Here is a 21334-nt window from a genome sequence, read left to right as displayed (position 1 = left end):
CTGATACATAACTCAAATTATGAAGAGCAATACATGTATTTTTGTAATAGAGTATTGGCCAAATAAAAAGACAGTAAGCAGTCATATGCTTCCCCTGTGCTTGTTTAAAACAGTGTAAAGTAATGCTAAAATGTTCCATTTTGGAGAAAATTTAAATGAAAGAGACAGGAAGTTGGATAAGAATAAACCATATAACTGTAAACAGTTAGATATATACATTAGCTTGTTCGGTGGATCATAACTGTTATGTTTTTCTGTGAAGTGGAAATGAGTGGGTGAATGTAATAAGCCTGTTGAAGAGATTTGTGAAGAGGTTAACACAAAACTGCAGCCCTAAATGGATACACTGAAAATGTGCACAAAATGGAACCAAACAATCTAGCACCAATATGTAAATGTGGATTGAATGTGGGACCATTATTCGACACCCTAAATGAAGTAATAAATAATTCTGTAGAATGGAAGCCGATGATCCATCACCAAAAATTTGAAGTCAGTCTCATGTACCTGAAAGCTTATAACCAGTGATTTCTGGAATACCTCAAGGATCATTATCATTGATTAACCTGGAGTAACTGGTGGATGTTACATATGCCCGTGGGACTAACAGGATGAGAAACATGTGAGAAGAAACAAGGGTTGCAAAAGAAATATTCATCCTTCACCAGAACAATGAAAGTGCTTAGCTAAGGGAAAACTGGAGGATTTAAAGAACAAATTGTTTGAACATTCAACTCCTTGGTATCCTTTGTCTTCATCACAATCCTATATAGAAAGGAACTTTGGAGGGAAAAAGTTTTTAGTCCAGTGAGCAGGCAACTATAGAAGATAAAAAACTAGTTCACTTTTGATGTAACATGTGTAACCTTTCACTGTCTGGAAAGAACCTGTCATCTTACTTATGAGCCTTCATTTAACTCACAGTTTAAATATCATACTGCAGAGAGCAGCATCCTAATTCTCACTCTAATAGTGTTTGCTACTTCATTAACATTTGAATGAGTACATTAAGTGCTAGCTCACCCTTGATTCCAAGTGTCAAAAGATCCTCCATTACTGCTTTGCAGGGTAGCAGGAAGTGGCTCATGATTCTGATCCTCAGTTCTGCAACAAGAATTTTAGAAAACAAACATTTGACAGAAATTTATGTCCCTTCATTAAAATGTTGTGATAAATCACAAAAGTGGCTAATAAGGCACTCCTTCACTTTATTTTTGAATATCTGCAGAGTTTCAATTTCCTGCTGCTGTGTACAAACAACCTGCTACAGAGTTTTGCACCAGAATATACAGTGCCCACTAATGAAAGAGGAAGATTACAAAATCTAATTGACTTTTGAAGAATTAATTTTTGGTAGCTTATTACATTTATATAAAAAATAAAAGGATAGCCATTAGCGGTGCAATACAGAGAAAAGTAAATATGCACACCTCACCTGGTGAAAGTTTTTCATTGAAGGCAACACATTATCAGTCCACATGACTCAGCATAATGTTTATAGGATAATAACAGGTCAGTCCACTCTGTTCATGTTTTCTTATCCATATTTGAATCACTGATTACACTGTATATTAAAATGACAAACTCTGAAAGCAGGTGGAAATACGATCACAGAGGTCCTACACCAGATCTTGGTCAACTTTTGAGAGACTGGCAGGATCCCTGATGACTGGAAATCAGCTGTAATTCACCTTTTACATAATAAAGGTGATTGCAGTGACATCAGCAACCACTGGGGGATCTCTCTGCTGCCAATGATACAAAGTGCATTCCTAGATTTAACTGGACAATGTAGAAAGTCAATGTGATCAAACAGTTGGTTAATAGCAAGGAGGATTTTGACATGGAAGGTCCTGTACAGAGCAGATCTTCAATCTGAAAACTATTTTTCAGCTAAAACAAAAAAGGAGTATAAACATCACCATGGTTTTCATTGACTTTGCAGAAGATTATGATTCCTTGACTGTCAAACACTCTTTTTAGTACTGCAAGAACAAGGTGTGGATTACAACACACACACCTTCATCAAACAGACTCTCAAGGGTACAATCTCTAAGGTGAAGTTCAGAGGAGAACTATGTCAGAGTTTCAACATCAAAATGGGAGTATGACAGGGTGTTGGTCTATCAGCCATTCTGTTTAATCTGGTGCTTGATAAAGTCATCAAAACCTGGGAATGTATGATGAGGAATCTAGGAATCAAACCAGTTACTGTTGGAGCTGGGACCTGAAGAATTGAGATAAGGTGCCTTGCTTTCACAGATGATATTGCAATCTTAACCAACAACTCTAAGCATGCTGTCATTACTGTGATGTCAGGGTTACAAATATCACATGACAAGACCAAATGCTCTGACAACAGTACTCCAGTAACACCCCTTTGATCACTATACATGGAATGACTGGGAGGGTTAATCACTTTCGTTTTCTTGGTGAATAGTCCACCCCAATGGTAGAGACAGCACCTCCATTGTATAAAGGTGTAACAAACTCAACACAGCATACCATCTATCCCACAATCTGTACAACAAGAAGTGCATTTCAAAGAATGCTAAGGTCTGTCATTACAGGCCACAGTTTCTGTATGCCGCAGAGACCCTCCTGATGAACAGAAAAGGCATGATGAATGACCTGGGGAAAGCTGAAAGATGTATTCTCTGAAAAATTCATGGCCCAAGATTGCTCCCAGATGGAACCTACTGACTGAAGTCTAATTCTGAATTGTATCACCAGTTAGAATCAGTCAACATGAGTATGCAACATAGGAGGCTCAAGTTCTATGGGCACCTACAATGAATGAACAACAATAGGCTTACCAAGAAGATCTTCTCATTGGTTAAAAGCTACAAGACTGGAAGCCTGTGGCTCAATGAAGTACTGAAGGACTTGGCTTCAACTGGGACCTCTGTTCTTGAGGTAGAAGATCATTCCAAATTTTGTACTATGGTAGAGTCTTTGACCCCATCACCTAGAGTCCCTAAATGTCAGAAGCCCCTTTCACAGGAGAGGAAGGAGAAATTATCAGCAGGGCTCAAGAGATATTGGGAACAGAAGGGAGTATCGTAGAAGAACTAGTCTTAAGCGATCCTTAGTGAGCTTAAATTGACAATAAAATATTAATAAAATGACATTGAAAGGCATTTTGTGCTTCCACTGGATTCCCGACAACTAAATGGCAGAATGTGCCCTCCCACTTGCTACTGTGTCTTACTACCACCTGATATCTTTTTGTCTCACTGGTGGGTCCTGTAAAACTCCATTCTGAATCTTTGATAGGGATGCATAACTCGTATGAAAATTATTTTTATTCCTGATGCTACATTAGGGATGTGAATCACATAGTTCATCCTACATTTATTCTTATTATTAAACAGAAACACCATTAGGGAGCTGAGTATTGATACATAACTGAATAAATCACTAAGTCCATGAAGAGGTTCCTGCAAGATGTTTTGTTAGCTACTTCACACAATAAATACTTTTTTTACCTTAGGTGTACTGCCTCAGGGCAGTAACAAGTAAAAGCATGCAGAGAGTGCCAGTAATTGCATCAAGGTGAACATAATGAGAGAAATTTGTAAGTGCAAAGCATCCAGGACTGAACTGTTATTTTACCATGTGCTTTTGTCACCTCATTTCCTTACACAGCTGGATGCCTAGAAACTTCATACAAGGGGTCTCATCCATCTAAAACAAGACCTCATATACTGCTGAATCTGTAAGATTTAAATTTTGCAAATATTTCAGCTTCATTGTGCAAAGCAGTGAGCTTGTGCTAATGAGTGTGGTACATACGCAAGGCTATCTCATTACACAAGCCTATTGTGGGCTCCATAATAAAACAATGTTTATTAATTTCATGAATAGTGTTTATAATTTTCCAGGAACATATTTACTTTGTCATCATCTGTGAATCTTGTTAGCTCTGTAGAATCACCTGTTCTTCAAACATGCCTCAAAAAGTTTTAAGTATATATATGAATTAATAGAGGGAAACATTCCACATGGGAAAAATATATCTAAAAACAAAGATGATGTGACTTACCAAACGAAAGTGCTGGCACGTCGATAGACACACAAACAAACACAAACATACACACAAAATTCAAGCTTTCGCAACAAACTGTTGCCTCATCAGGAAAGAGGGAAGGAGAGGGAAAGACGAAAGGAAGTGGGTTTTAAGGGAGAGGGTAAGGAGTCATTCCAATCCCGGGAGCGGAAAGACTTACCTTCGGGGGAAAAAAGGACGGGTATACACTCGCACACACACACACACATATCCATCCACACATATACAGACACAAGCAGACATATGTGTGGATGGATATGTGTGTGTGTGCGAGTGTATACCCGTCCTTTTCCCCCCCAAGGTAAGTCTTTCCGCTCCCGGGATTGGAATGACTCCTTACCCTCTCCCTTAAAACCCACTTCCTTTCGTCTTTCCCTCTCCTTCCATCTTTCCTGATGAGGCAACAGTTTGTTGCGAAAGCTTGAATTTTGTGTGTATGTTTGTGTTTGTTTGTGTGTCTATCAACCTGCCAGCGCTTTCGCTCATTTTGGTTTCATCAGTATGTACTGTACTTCCTCAATTCACCACAAGTTGGCCCAATTGTAGGAAAGTAATGTTGACTTCGGTGCTTGTGTTGACATGCGACTCATTGCTCTACAGTACTAGCATCAAGCACATCAGTACGTAGCATCAACAGGTTAGTGTTCATCACGAACGTGGTTTTGCAGTCAGTGCAATGTTTACAAATGCGGAGTTGGCAGATGCCCATTTGATGTATGGATTAGCACGGGGCAATAGCCATGGCGCGGTACGTTTGTATCGAGACAGATTTCCAGAATGAAGGTGTCCCGACAGGAAGACATTCGAAGCAATTGATCGGCGTCTTAGGGAGCACAGAACATTCCAGCTTATGACTCGCGACTGGGGAAGATCTAGAATGACGAGGACACCTGCAATGGACGAGGCAATTCTTTGTGCAGTTGACAATAACCCTAATGTCAGCGTCAGAGAAGTTGCTGCTGTACAAGGTAACGTTGACCACGTCACTGTATGGAGAGTGCTACAGGAGAACCAGTTGTTTCCGTACCATGTACAGCGTGTGCAGGCACTATTGGCAGCTGATTGGCCTCCACAGGTACACTTCTGTGAATGGTTCATCCAACAATGTGTCAAGCCTCATTTCAGTGCAAATGTTCTCTTTACGGATGAGGCTTCATTCCAACATGATCAAATTGTAAATTTTCACAATCAACATGTGTGGGCTGACGAGAATCCATATGCAATTGTGCAATCACGCCATCAACACAGATTTTCTGTGAATGTTTGGGCAGGCATTGTTGGTGATGTCTTGATTGGGCCCCATGTTCTTCCGCCTACGCTCAATGGAGCATGTTATCATGATTTCATACGGGATACTCTACCTGTGCTGCTAGAACATGTGCCTTTACAAGTACGACACAACATGTAGTTCATGCACGATGGAGCTCCTGCACATTTCAGTCAAAGTGTTCATATGCTTCTCAACAACAGATTCGGCGACCGATGGATTGGTAGAGGCGGACCAATTCCATGGCCTCCATGCTCTCCTGACCTCAACCCTCATGACTTTCATTTATGGGGGCATTTGAAAGCTCTTGTCTACGCAACCCCGGTACCAAATGTAGAGACTCTTCGTGCTCGTATTGTGGACGGCTGTGATACAATACGCCATTCTCCGGGCTGCATCAGCACATCAGTGATTCCGTGCAACGGAGGGTGGATGCATGTATCCCCACTAACGGAGGACATTTTGAACATTTCCTGTAACAAAGTGTTTGAAGTCATGCTGGTACGTTCTGTTGCTGTGTGTTTCCATTCCATGATTAACGTGATTTGAAGATAAGTAATAAAATGGGCTCTAACATGGAAAGTAAGCATTTCTGGACACATGACCACATAACATATTTTCTTTTTATGTGTGTATGGAATGTTTGCTGAAAGTTTCGCCATACCTTTTTGTAACACCCTGTATATAAACAGGTCTCCTTCTACATATATCCCTCACTGATTGCAACCTTTTCATTTTTTGTAGGAGTTTTCATAGTTATGTGAAATACTTGTGACCCATGGTAGTCCACAGAATTTTTGTCAATCAAAATGTACAGAGCCTGTATTAAACTGACACTGAAAATGTTTGAAAGTGGCTGGAGGAACAAATTTTGAATCAGAACATATGTCTATAAACCCCAGCCAATGACACTAAAACCAAAAGAAATGAATGAAGATTTAGCTGGAATCATACATTATCGATGCAACAGAGAAAGCAACAGGAAAAAGAAGCATGAACTTCACCATATGGCAACTTATTTTTGAGTTATGTACACTCATTCAAGACATTCACAGTTTGGACACAAACTCATTTAAAAATACAGCTGGCACAGCATTTGAAAAGACCGAACTTGCAATTTTAAATGATGAAACACCACCACATCTATCCCCGCAGTCCTTGCAGCACCCAGCTCAGTGGTGTCACAACGTAGTGCTGACACAGTACCATAAAGTGAAGTTGCCATTGCAGTTTCTTAACCATGGGAATCTTCCAGTGACCTTTATAGTATCAGAGAAATGTATGAGAAGGAAAAAGTTTGTTTCACTGTAGAAACCTCTAGCACTTGCATTCTATGTTCTCAATTATTTGCTAGATGTATTCCAATCTATATCTTCCCCCACAGTTTTCACCCTCTATGGCCCTCTTTGTTACCATGGAAGTTGTTTCCTGATGTCTTAACAGATATATATTATTCTTGTCAGCACCTTGGATGCATGAGTGTTTAAGCTGATTGTACAATAATAGTCACACTTGTTGACTCTTGCTATCTTCTGAATTGTGTAAATAATGTTTTTTTAAAAGTCTGACAGTATATCACCAGTCTTGTACATGCTACATACCAACATGAATAGCCATTTTGTTGCCACTTCCCCCAATGATTTTAAAAATTATGATGGAATGTTATCTAGCCCTTCTGCCTTATTTGATCTTAAGGTTTCAAAAGCTCTTTTAAATTCTGATTCTCCTACTGGATCCCCTATCTCATCCCTATTGGCTCCTACTTCTTCATGTATCGTGGCATCAGAACAGTCTTCCCCCTTACTGAGGCCTTCAATGTACTCCGTCTGCCTATCCGCTCTCTCTTCTGCATTTAACAATGAAATTCCCGTTGCACTCTTAATGTTACCACACTTGCCTTTAATTTCAACAATGGTTGTTTTTGACTTTTGTGTATGCTGAGCTAACCCTTCTCACAATCATTTATTTTTTTGATTTCTTCACATTTTTCATGCAGCCATTTCACCTTAGTTTCCCTGCACTTCCTATTTATTTCACTCCTAAGTGAAATGTATTCTGTATGCCTGAATTTTCCTGAACATTTCTACACTTCCTTCTTTCATTGATTGCCTGAAGTATTTTTTCTGTTACCATGGTTTCTTCACAGTTACCTTCTCTGCACCTATGTTTTCCTTTCCAACTTCTGTGATTATCCTTTTTAGAGATGACCACTCCTCTTGAACTGAACTGTCTACTGAACTATTCCTTATTGCAGTATCTATAGCCTCAGAGAACTTCAATTGTATCTCTTCATTCCTTAGTACTTCTGTAGGCCACTTCTTAAAAGATTGCTTCTTCCTGACTTGTTTCGTAAACTTCATCCCTCTGTTCATCACAACTAAATTGTGATCTGGATCTATATCTGCTCTTACAACCCAGTATTTGATTTTGGAATCTCTGCCTGACCATGATGTTATCTAACTGAAATCTTCCTATTTCTCCCAGCCTTTACCAAGTATAACTACTCCTCTTGTTATTCTTAAACAGAGAATTTGCTAATACTAACTGAACTTTTTGCAGAATTCAATTAGTCTTTCTCCTCTCTCATTCCTATACCAAGCCTATATCCTCTCATAACCTTTCCTTCTGCTCCTTCAACTACAACTGCATTCCAATCCACCATGACTATTAGATATTATGCTCCCTTTATGAACTAACTTAACTATTAAATATCATCACAAATTTCCTCTACCTCTTCACTTGCAACTTGCAATGTTGGCACCTATACCTGAACTATTTGTTGTCGGTGTTGGTTTGCTGTTGATTCTGATGAGAACAATGTTATCACTGAACTGTTCACAGTAACTCTCTCTCTCTCTCTCTCTCCTACCTTCCTATTCATAATAAATCCTACTCCTGTTATACTATTTTCTGCTGCTATTGGTATTATCTTATACTCATTTGACCAGAAATTCTCATCTTCTTTCCGTTTCACTTCACTGGCCCCCGCTGGTTCTAAACTGAGCCTTAGCATTTGCCTTTTCAAATTTTCTAGCTTCCCTACCATGTTCAAACTTCAGATATTCCATATTCCTTGCCTTCATTAATAGAAGACTATATTTTCACTGGTTATTCAATCTTTTTCTCGTGGTCACCTGCCCCTTGGTAGTCTCCTCCCGGAGAACCAAATGGAGGACAGTAATCTTTTGCCAATGGGGAGACCATCATGACACTTTTCCAATCATAAGCCACATGTCCTGTGGATGCATATTGTGTGTCTTTAATGCAGTTGTTTCTATTTCCTTCTGCATCGTCATGCTGTTGATCATTGCTGATTCTTCCACCTTTAGGGGCAGTTTCCCATCCCAAGGTCACGAGAGTGCCCTGAACCTCTGTCCATTCTTCCACCCTCTTTGAAGGCTGTCAGCTCAATGAGGGTGACTTCTTATGCAGGAAGTCTTTGGTGAGCATTTGCTGATGACTTTTATTCAAAATTTAAGTGGCGGGCAGGGTCGAACCGGGGACCGATAACGTTTTTATTACTAATTAAAGGTGCTACCCCTAGACCATGGGGTAGTACATGATAACATAAAGTAAATGGTTTCTATCACAAATAATATTCTATCATAAATAATATTCTACCAAGCAGTGACAGAGTACTCAATTAACATCATAAATAATGTGCCTGCCTCAAGCAAACTGATAATTCTCTCCTCTGAACCTATGGGCTTTCTCTAGTTCATTTCAATTTAAATTAGCTTGTGTAATATTTCCAATTGTTCATGAGACATTCAGAAATAACTGAAGGAAAGTTCCTTACAAAATCACGGTTCCTTGCAAAGACAGTGAATTTCCAAGAGATCGTTTAGTTTTAATTTCACATTTCTACTTCCTTCATGTAGTTGAAGCAAATGCAAATAAAGGCAACAACAGATCATAGTGAGAACTACTACTCTTTGACAGCTGGATTGTGCATCCTGCCTGTGCTCTGTTTGACCACAACTGACAGCAGTGGGCAACAGTGCATTCTGAGTGCACAGCCTTATTCTCCACATAATCACATAGCATACGAGATTTTGCTTGTCACATTTTATTCAGTTCTTCATTTATGTTTCTGTCATGCACAACACAAAGTTTCACATCATCCTCAACTTAAAATTAAGTGATTAATTTGATACTAAACTGTCATATTGAAGTTTGTCCTGTTGTATTTGACATAATCAAAGTACAGCAGACTCTCAACTATCTGTCTCATGACTATCTGACCTCCAGACTATCCAACCTACTTAATTAATTTCATAATAATACTTCTCAATAGCAAAATCAGAATTGATTTATTGTACACATTGTACTTTTCCAAAGCTTTAGCAAGCATATTCTCCTAGCCAAGGATCATTGTTATCTGTATGTCGTACCTTATTTGGTGGTGCATCTCAATTTGCAACATCTGGTTTCGGTGATTGGAGCCATGCTGAAATAAGAATAGCTGAACATGAAAATTCTATCTCTCACAGAGACTGCTTCCTAAAATTTAGGAACAGAGGAAATGAGATGAATAGAACTGACAAATGGTTACCACCAGCATGAACATGAGATTACATATTGGAGAAATGTGCTAAAATGGGTTGTTTCTGTAGATAAGAAGCTATTTTCTAGGGGTTTAACATATCCTAGAGACAAAGAGATATTTGGCTCTGTGAAAAATGGAAATTTTGAGATGTGTGAATTAATTGCCGATTATGATTCCTATTTGGCTGATCATATAGGAGGGTTTGGTAACCCTGGAAAAGGATTTCTCCATACTTGTCACCTACAACATATGAAGATTTAATGTATCTTATGCAAAGGTGAGTGATCCAAGAAGATGTAAGGAAGTTATTTCTTCTAAATATTTCTCAGTCATAGTAGTTTCTACACAAGATATATCCCATAATGACCACTTAAGTATAATAATCAGATGTGTCATGAAGATGGACTTTCAATTGAAAGATTCTTGTGTTTTATAAAAAATGCAGACCACATTGGAAACAAGCTTTCTGAAGCAGTTTTGAATTCTTTAGAATTACATGGACTGAAATTTGACAACTATAGAGGTTAGTCATTTCATAATGCAGCCACCATGTCTGGTGCTTGCAAGCATGACTCAAGGACCAAAACTCTATAATTTCCTTCATTCCAGGTTCAGCTCACTTGCTCCACCTAGTTGTCTCATGAGCTGGACAATGCTGCACAACTGCAATACCATTTTTGTGAGTTAGTTCAAGGTTTACACAACTTCTTTGTAGATTATAAAGGCAAATGGGACAATTGGAAACATTTTTTGATTCTGCAAGTATGAAACTAAAGTCACTGTCTACAACACGATGGTGTATACGCAAGACTGCTTGTAAGAGTTTGAATGGAGTTTGGAAAGCTGTGTCTTCTGCATTAAAAACAATTTCTGAAAATGAGAATGGTAGGGTTATATGTGAAGCTAGGAAGCTACAGGTCTGCAAGCTGAGGATGTAGACATTTATACTTCTGTTGAAATATATGGCTCTCTTGCAATGTTTTTAGCTGAGCTTCAGACAACTTTTACAATCGTTGAACTGCTGAGAAACTAAAAAGAAAATGCCAAATTAAAAGCGGGCAATTCTTTGATGAATCTTCTGACTCAGAAGAGAAACACAAATGTCTTGAAGAAGAAACAGGATCCTATTGTGTTGAGACCTGTAGAAGAATGAAAATGTCTTATTCTAAAATTATACAAACTCTTCAGGATGAGTTGCAGAACAGAGTTAATATCTACAGAAAATATAACTAAAGATTTTCATTTCTCTCAAATATCACTGAACTAGAAACTCTTCATATTTATGATGCCACATAGAAAGTTAGAGCCATGTCTAGTTCTGACATAGAGAACAACTATGGTGAAGAATATATACATTTTAAAAGCTATCTATTGTCTATCAAGGAAGAAGATGGTGACAAGTTGACCTCACTTCCATTTCTCTGTAGAATGCTGTTTTTTTTGTTTTTATTTTATTTTATTTATTTATTTTTTTTTTAAATGCTGATTCTGTATAAAAGAGTACACAGCACTCAAGATTTACAGCTGTACTTCAGCAACAAACTGTTCAAGTACTTTCCTGTTTTAAAACAGGTTAAGAACTACCTATGGACAACAGGAAATCAGAATGACTGACCAGTCTGGGAGTACTAGCCACAGAATCTGGCATGACAGTCTGAATGTCCAGGGAGTGATAAATGAATTTGCAAGGAAGTGATTTCTCTAAGTTCACTATATTTTGGAAAAGGTCAGTTAAATGGTATTGTATAATGTATTTGGGACAGATTAAAATTCTCATTTAACTGAAGTAATTTTGGTATTTGAAACTGTAATGATTTTCTTTTTATTTTTACCACTATTGTGTCCAAGTTTGATGTTTTTGTGGTAATTTTTCAATAAAAGGGGCTATTGAACTGTAGTAGTTTATTAATTTTGAATGTTTAACTTGTGCATATGCTTTATGTGATATGCTATTTAAATACTTGAGCAAAATTTAAAATTGAAGTTATTGATTAAGCAGCTTTATTGTTGGTAGTTAGTAAACAAATATCAATGCTGAAGTTTAGAAATAAGGGGGGGGGGGGGGGGGGGGGGGAGAGTTGGGGGGGAGGGGAGGGGGTGTAAAATAAATTACTGCCTAGGGATGTCAGCCATCCTAAATACAGCCCAGATTATATGCAATAAATAATTTTGTGAACACAAAGTGTTACACAAAATTAGTAACTGAAGCAATGAACTAATATGTTCTTAAACTAAAACTTACCCTTTGCAGGGTTTAACTATTGTGACATTGCTCACACTATTTATTGCATAATCCCATACATATAATTGTGCTAATAGTTCTACACCTGAAAACTCACTAAAATAAATTTTTAACTTTGAAGCATGCTATATACAATAAGTGTAGCTGATTTTATCAGTCATTAAAAATTTGAAGCCTAAACACTTCTGAGAGTGTAGCTGCTTGTGCACAGCTTCCAAAAAAGTGTTTTGGGTTAGGTTAGATACATTCTTCATTCATTAGATACATGTTGGGGAGAATTACAGTGAAGCAATGTTAGAGGTAATTCTCATGAATTACAATTTAAAGTTCTCATTACAGTATGACAAATGAGTGAAAGATCAAGGTTAGCTCAGTTAGGTATTATACTAGATATATGAGATGCCCAATAGCAACTAACAGTATTCAATGGATTTGGAAACCAATTAGATAGTTTTACATGCTGAAGTGATTTAGTTCATGTGGCTAAGCTCTGGTTGACAGCAAAAAAACACTCCGTTTCTCATTACACAATGCTTGTTATTATGTTACTGATAATGTCTGCATAACTGACAATATGCAAGCAGGCTATTTAATTCTAGGAAAAAATATTTTATTTTGGATTTCCATAAAGAAATAAAGATATTTAAGAAGTGAGGAAAACATTCATCACTGTGTAACTGAATTAAATCCCACAACAACAGAGTTTTACTGTAAACTTATTTCAATATAGATTTCCTACAAAAGTCCATCCCATGTGAACGTTTGCTTATTGTTTTAAGGTGTCACAGTTGAAAAAGGCAAACAGCAAAGGCACCAGAACACCTGCCACAGTTGTTCAGTAATTGATACTCATTTTTTATTGGTACTGATATCTCACCTAGGCACACACTGTAAAATATTTCCATGTCATATTTGGTTACCAATGCTTGTTTCCACATTGAATTCTGTTAGACTGCAGCTAACAGTTTAAGCCTTAATCTTGCAAAACTTATTTTATGTGACTTGAAACAAGTAATAATGGCTTGTTAGCAACAGAATTAGCATTAATGGTCATATATTAAATGATGCACACTGCCTAAAATCCATAAATGTCCAGTTGGACAATAGGTTCAAAGGCTCAGTACTATCTTTGATTAGATCCTACCTAAGTGATGGAAGACAACCTGAGCAGTTCAACAATATGAGATAAAATGTCTTGGATTTCATACAAGGAATGCGTTTGGACCTTTACTCTTCATAATATATGTAAATGACTTGCTCAGTACTATGTAACATATATCTTCACTTCATATAGGTGACACAATTGTTCTTACACTTGAGAAAAACTTAGCAAGATTCAAACAGGAAAGCAGGGATTGTCTCAGAGCAACTAGTTCTTAATCAATGAACTGCATATTAACCATGAAAAGCTGTGAATATTATCTACACCTTATGTATTAAAGGCGAGCAGTGACTATACTTCTACTACAATTCTTGGGACCCATCTTGACTCAAAACTAACTTGGAAGTGTTATTTTGATTATATCTGTTCTACGTTAGCATATGCAACATATTTGCTAGGTAAACTAAGGTCTTGTGTCAGTGATAAACTGTTGCTTAATGCTTTTTTCCTCACTCACTTGACATATGCTGTTTTGTTACGGGACATTCCAACTGTATTTCAAAAAACTAAACACACCAACAGCTATGTTGCTGTACATGCTACATTATCAAATGCACACATAAGAAGCCCAACACAGTCGCAAGCTACGACAAGCTGTCTAATGTAACACAGTCTAAAACAGCAGATCAGCACCACAGACATTAGCCTTAACTTAACATAGTTACAAATGCATGGGGATAAAACTATTTAACACTTAATCAGTACAGGCACACAATGTATCAGTAAGAATGTTTAGAAACACCATACCAGAATGGTTTGAAGAATAGAAGAGTTCAAAATGTGCCCTAAAGTTGATCTTAAGTAGTAATGTAGTCCCGTTTAGATGAAACTTACTTATGTGAATATGTTGAATATGTCATGGACAGTAAGTTGGTTAAATTTGTATCTTGATAGCCAATAATGCTCTGAAAATATCTTTTTAACCTTGGATGTTATTTATGTAACTGTATATATAAGTGCGTACATCTACAAAAGACATCAATGGCATTTTTAATGCTTCAAGATGGATAGTAAACCAATGAAAAATAAGTAACATAAAATGGAGGCACCACAAATATGAACTAATGAAGAAGCTCTGTTTATTGTGTTTTGTCTTTAGAAGTATCAGTCACTGGGTTGATCCAAAGATGAGAATGTTGACTTATTTTGGATATTCTCATTTCTGTTTGTCTTATGGAATTATATTGTTGGGCAGTGCAGCAGAAATACTCAGCAGAATACTGTGAATAGTAGATAATGGTATATGTCAAAGAAACTTAATGGTTTTTGTTGCTGATGATAAATATCATTTCAGATGAACTGAGATTCCCATAGTCACAATGCAAGACAAAAAAATATTCAGTGATTTGGCTTCTCATCTAAGGCTCACAATGGAGTTATGTACTCTAGTGGGAAGATATTCAACAAGTTCCCATCTGTAACATGTAATGGGTCCCCGTCCTCTAACATTACCTTTTTTATATAGAAATAACCTATACCATATATACTCTCAATTCTTGTATAGATGAACATTATATCAGCTGTCTAGCTGAATGAACTTCATGTGGTTTTGTATACAATGTGTTATGTTTTGGGCTCAAATATGTAAAAAGAAATTAATTTGTTAGTATTTTGTACATACAGTTAAAATTACTCTTTTTTAAAAGTATTTGAAATTATTACATTTCTGGCATACTTAGTATTCATATCATTACTTGCACAATCTAACACAAATTATTAAATTTATTTCTGGACTCATTTATAAAATAATGCTATATTTTAGTGATGATTCTTATTCTGTCAAGAAAGTTTGTAAACTCTTTTGCTTTGTAAACTCTTGTGCTTTGTAAACTCTTTGGGATATTATGAATACTGGAGAATGTAAGTAGTAGTGGGTATGCCTCTGATGGACTCAGATGTGTTTTTGATTGTCACTAATAATGTAATTTGTGGTGTGATACAAGTGAAAATTGTAAAGTTGGTGTGATTTAGAAGAATGGGATAAAATAAAAAGATATTCATAGCAACAGGCAAATTTTCATCAGTTATTTAGCAATCAGGAAACTATAAAATCGAAATTTCAGCCACAAGAATGTACCTCTAGACTCAAGGAATGGAGCCATCAATGAGAGAAAATGAAGATTAGTGAAAAGTTCTTCTTTTGTATATTTTACGCCTAATGAAGCTTTCAAAACTTTTATAGACACAGAATTTTAATAGTGATATGTGTGGGAGGGTAAGTGATGTGGAGAGTGGAGGTTTGCTAAGAGGCATTAATACAGCTGTGTATGAACTTATTTTATTAATTAAAATAATTGGCTTTTTTTTACAATGGCTTACTTTTCACATGCAACAAAAGCAATACAATGAATACTATGAGGGTCGAATGAAAAGCAATGCCTCTACCTTCTTTATTTGGGTTTATATAGGAATATTTTAATAAATCAAACACAGAAATAATCCTTAGAATGTCATCTTTGATTACCAATACTCACTTTTCCATGTAATCACCAGCCAATTCGATACATTTCTGCCAATGATAAACAAGTTTTCTGAAGCCGTCATAGAAGAAGTTGACAACCATTTCCACAACCACAGTCTCACAGTTCTCTCAACATCTTCATCAGAAGCATAATGATTTCCCACATATCATCTTTCATTATCAGGAACAGATGGTAGTCAGACAGTGCTAAATCTGGACTGTATGGAGGATGCCGTACGGTGGTGAGTCTGTGCACTTTCATTTCAGGAGTCAGCATCTGGGGTACCCATCATGCACAGATCTTATGATAGCCAAGCAAAGAAATAATGTGACCCACACATTGTTGTGAAATGCCGATTGTGCTTGCAGTTACTCTCTGAGTGATATGACGATCGTCCTAAATCAATCTGTTAACATTTTGCTTGTGAAACTCGATGGTTACTGTCACAGGATGTCCAACTCTTTGTTTGTCACACAGGTCAGATGTTCCCACCTCAACATCTTTAAACATATGCACCCAACAATGCACAGTAGTCACGTCAACACAATCACCATAAACTGCTTTCATTCTCTGATGTATCTCCTTTGAGGGGACACCTTCTACTCTCTACACTCTGCTTAAATCTCATTGACCGACCATCTGCACAGGGTTCCATACTTTACACTGTAACAACACAGCCGTTCAATGCTATGGCTTCCCGCCAACTAGAGCTGTAGAGAAGAGGCTACGGAACAAGCTAGTACCTGCCACATACCAATGCTGCCAACTGTTGAAGAATTATGAAGGTGGAGGCATTAATTTTCAATCAACCCTCATATTACTGCAAAGAAGACAAAGATAAGCAGCTGCACTCACATAAATAAACTCTATGCACTAGTGATCAGCATGTGAGCATAAACGAGGACCTAGAACTGCAAACACATGCAAATGCAGTTATGCAAAACCTTTCCAACATTTTTACCAATTAACAAAATTGAGCTTTGAGCACAGAATTACACATTTTTCTTTGGTTAATGATGAACCATAGACCTTGCCGTTGGTGGGGAGGCTTGCGTGCCTCAGCAATACAGATAGCTGTACCGTAGGTGCAACCACAACAGAGGGCAATCTGTTGAGAGGCCAGACAAACATATGGTTCCTGAAGAGGGGCAGCAGCCTTTTCAGTTGTTGCAGGGGCAACAGTCTGGATGATTGACTGATCTGGACTTGTAACACTAACCAAAATGGCCTTGCTGTGCTGGTACTGCGAACAGCTGAAAGCAAGGGGAAACTACGGCTGTAAGTTTTCCCGATGGCATGCAGCTTTATTGTATGGATAAATGATGATGGCGTCCTCTTGGGTAAAATATTCCGGAGGTAAAATAGTCCCCCATTCGGATCTCCGGGCGGGGACTACTCACGAGGACGTCGTTATCAGGAGAAAGAAAACTGGCATTCTACGGATCGGAGCATGGAATGTCAGATCCCTTAATTGGGCAGGTAGGTTAGAAAATTTAAAAAGGGAAATGGATAGGTGAAAGTTAGATATAGTGGGAATTAGTGAAGTTTGGTGGCAGGAGGAACAAGACTTTTGGTCAGGTGAATACAGGGTTATAAATAAAAAATAAAATAGGCGTAATGCAGGAGTAGGTTTAATAATGAATAAAACAATAGGAATGCAGGTAAGCTACTACAAACAGCACAGCGAACACATTGTTGTGGCCAAGATAGACACGAAGCCCACGCCTACGACAGTAGTACAAGTCTATACGCCAACTAGCTCTGCAGATGATGAAGAAATTGAAGAAATGTATGATCAGATAAAAGAAATTATTCAGATAGTGAAAGGAGATGAAAGTTTAATAGTCATGGGTGACTGGAGTTCGATAGTAGGTAAAGGAAGAGAAGGAAACGTAGTAGGTGAATGTGGACTGGGGGTAAGAAATGAAAGAGGAAGCAGCCTGGTAGTATTTTGCACAGAGCATAACTTAATCATAGCTAACACTTGGTTCAAGAATCATAAAAGAAGGTTGTATACATGGAAGAAGCCTGGATATGCTGACAGGTTTCAGACAGATTATATAATGGTAAGACAGAGATTTAGGAACCAGGTTTTAAATTGTAAGACATTTCCAGGGGCAGACGTTGACTCTGACCACAATCTATTTGTTATGAACTGTAGATTGAAACTGAAGAAACTGCAAAAAGGTGGGAATTTAAGGAGATGGGACCTGGATAAACTGATTAAACCAGAGGTTGTACAGAGTTTCAGGGAGAGCATAAGAGAACAATTAACAAGAATGGGTGAAAGAAATACAGTAGAAGAAGAATGCGTAGCTTTGAGGGGTGAAGTAGTGAAGGCAGCAGAGGATCAAGTAGGTAAAAAAACAAGTGCTAGTAGAAATCCTCGGGTGACAGAAGAAATATTGAATTTATTTGATGAAAGGAGAAAATATAAAATTGCACTAAATGAAGCAGGCAAAAAGGAATACAAACGTCTCAAAAATGAGATCGACAGGAAGTGCAAAATGGCTAAGCAGGCATGGCTAGAGGACAAATGTAAGGATGTAGATGCTTATCTCACTAGGGTGAGATAGGTACTGCCTACAGGAAAATTAAAGAGACCTTTGGAGAAAAGAGAACCACTTGCATGAATATCAAGAGCTCAGATGGAAACCCAGTTCTAAGCAAAGAAGGGAAAGCAGATAGGTGGAAGGAGTACGGTACATAGAGCGTCTATACAAGGGCGATGTACTTGAGGGCAATGTTATAGAAATGGAAGAGGATGTAGATGTAAATGAAATGGGAGATATGATACTGCATGAAGAGTTTGATAGAGCACTGAAAGACCTAAGTCGAAACAAGGCCCCAGGAGTAGACAACATTCCATTAGAACTACTGACCGCCAGTCCTGACAAAACTCCACCATCTGGTGAGAAAAATGTATGAGACAGGCAAAATACCCTCAGACTTCAAGAAGTACATAATAATTTTAATCCCAAAGAAAGCAGGCGTTGACAGATGCGAAAATTACCGAACTATCAGTTTAATAAGTCACAGATGCAAAATACTAACGCGAATTCTTTACAGACGAATGGAAAAACTGGTAGAAGCCGACCTCGGGGAAGATCAGTTTGGATTCCGTAGAAATATGGGAACACGTGAGGCAATACTGACCTCACGACTTATCTTAGAAGAAAGATTAAGGAAAGGCAAACCTACATTTCTAGCATTTGTAGACTTAGGGAAAGCTTTAGACAATGTTGACTGGAATACTCTCTTTCAAATTCTGAAGGTGGCAGGGGTAAAATACAGGGAGCGAAAGGCTATTTACAATTTGTACAGAAATCAGATGACAGTTATAAGAGTCGAGCGGCACAAAAGGGAAGCAGTGGTTGGGAAGGGAGTGAGACAGGGTTGTAACCTCTCCCCGATGTTGTTCAATCTGTATATTGAGCAAGCAGTAAAGGAAACAAAAGAAAAATTCGGAGTAGGTATTAAAATCCATGGAGAAGAAATAAAAACTTTGAGGTTCACTGATGACATTGTCATTCTGTCAGAGACAGCAAAGGACCTGGAAGAGCATTTGAACGGAATGGACTGAGTCTTGAAAGGAGGATATAAGATGAATATCAACAAAAGCAAGACGAGGATAATGGAATGCTGACGAATTAAGTCGGGTGATGCTGAGGGAATTAGATTAGGAAATGAGACACTTAAAGTAGTAAAGGAGTTTTGCTATTTGGGGAGCAAAATAACTGATGATGGTCAAAGTAGGGAGGATATAAAATGTAGACTGGCAATGGCAAGGAAAGCATTGCTGAAGAAGAGAAATTTGTTATCATCGAGTATTGATTTAAGTGTCAGGAAGTCGTTTCTGAAAGTATTTGTATGGAGTGTAGCCATGTATGGAAGTGAAACATGGATGATAAATAGTTTGGACAAGAAGAGAATAGAAGCTTTCAAAATGTGGTGCTACACAAGAATGATGAAGATTAGATGGGTAGATCACATAACTAATGAGGAGGTATTGAATAGAATTGGAGAGAAAAGGAGTTTGTGACACAAGTTGACTAGAAGAAGGGATCGGTTCGTAGGACATGTTCTCAGGCATCAAGGGAGCACCAATTTAGTATTGGAGGGCAGCATGGAGGGTAAAAATCGTAGAGGGAGACCAAGAGATGAATACACTAAGCAGATTCAGAAGGATGTAGGCTGCAGTACGTACTGGGAGATGAAGAAACTTGCACAGGATAGAGTAGCATGGAGAGCTGCATCAAACCAGTCTCAGGACTGAAGACCACAACAACAACAACAATGATTTGGTCAACAAATCAGCAAGTTATTCTTTGGTACACACATAAACAACTTCTATCTCTTTACACTTTACTTTTTCATGTAAGGAATATCTGCACATCTATATGTGTGGTGTGCTTGTGATATTCAGCATTTTTTGACAACTTGATTGCACTCTAGTTGTTGGTTTGTAATGTAGTTGGTTCTTTACACTTGATTCCCAGACCACGTAGTAATTTTCTCAGGCAAATTGCATCCTTAGTAGCAGCAACTACAAATTCGGATTCAGTTGTACTTAGAGCAACCTTTTGACTCTCAGAAGTCTAGGCTACAGGACCACCAGCCAAAAGAAAAACAAATCCTGTTGCTGAATTTTGTGAAGTAAGATCACCTCCATAGTCAGCATCAGAAAAACCAACCAGTAGCATTTTGCTTCTGCTGTTTGAGTACTCTATACCATAATCAGGTGTTCCAATTAAGTACCTCTAAATTCTTTTCACTGCTTGCCACTGTGCATTAGTATGGCTGTCCAATAATCTGCTCACACTGTTCACTGCAAATGAAATATATGGTCGAGAGATAACTGACAAAAACATAAGAGATCCAACCACTTCACGATATGGTACTTTTTCATCATTGAACTCTTCATCATTAGGTAACAGACTCACATGAGGATCAGCAAAAACACTTAAACCTTTTGCTACAGACATTCCAAATTTCTCAGTTATTCTTCTCATATACAGATGTTGACATATTAACATTTTCTGTCCCACGTGATCTCACTTAATTTTCACTCCACCAAAGCAATGACATTCATCAACAGTGATTTGAAAGACTTCTTTTAGTGATGTAGAAACTTTATGAATTGCTGCCATTGACTTAGATGCAACAAGGCCATCATCTACAAATAATGCTAACAACATAACATCACTACTTATTACACCACTTTATAAACATTGATCAGCATCAGTTGCTTGAAAAATATATTGTGAAAGAAAGTCTATAAATTTCTTGCTCCAGAGGATCTTGCTTAAGTCTGTGCAGTGACTTGTCAAGTTTGCAAACTACAGGTTTCTCTGTTTTAGCCACAATTCCCTCAAGTATATCCATGTAAACTTAGTCTACAAGACTTCCATACAGAAATTCTGTGTGAAAATCGAACTGTGCCATTTCTAGATCATGATATGTGACAATTGCCAAGAAAACCCTGAGTGAATTATATCGTATCACTTATGAAAAAGTCTCATTGTAATTAATGTCCAATCTGAAACCTTTTGCACACAGAAAGTAATCTTACCATCTGTGTCA

The 21334-nt window shown here is 37.7% G+C and overlaps 1 protein-coding gene across 2 annotated transcripts in view; it reads right to left on the bottom strand.

Annotated features, from left to right (window-relative positions):
- Window positions 1-21334, bottom strand: part of LOC126475377 (cyclic GMP-AMP synthase-like receptor) — a 353607-nt gene that overhangs the window by 91775 nt on the left and 240498 nt on the right. For both annotated transcript variants that reach the window (XM_050103201.1, XM_050103202.1), the window contains exon 10: window positions 1024-1104. In XM_050103201.1, the coding sequence (XP_049959158.1) occupies window positions 1024-1104 (81 nt within the window). The remainder of the gene's footprint in view (window positions 1-1023; window positions 1105-21334) is intronic.

The sequence above is a fragment of the Schistocerca serialis genome, chromosome 4 (assembly GCF_023864345.2).
Source record: "Schistocerca serialis cubense isolate TAMUIC-IGC-003099 chromosome 4, iqSchSeri2.2, whole genome shotgun sequence".
Taxonomy (NCBI): domain Eukaryota; kingdom Metazoa; phylum Arthropoda; class Insecta; order Orthoptera; family Acrididae; genus Schistocerca; species Schistocerca serialis.
The sequence above is the reverse complement of the archived record's forward strand: the minus strand, read 5'-3'. Positions and strand labels throughout refer to the sequence as shown.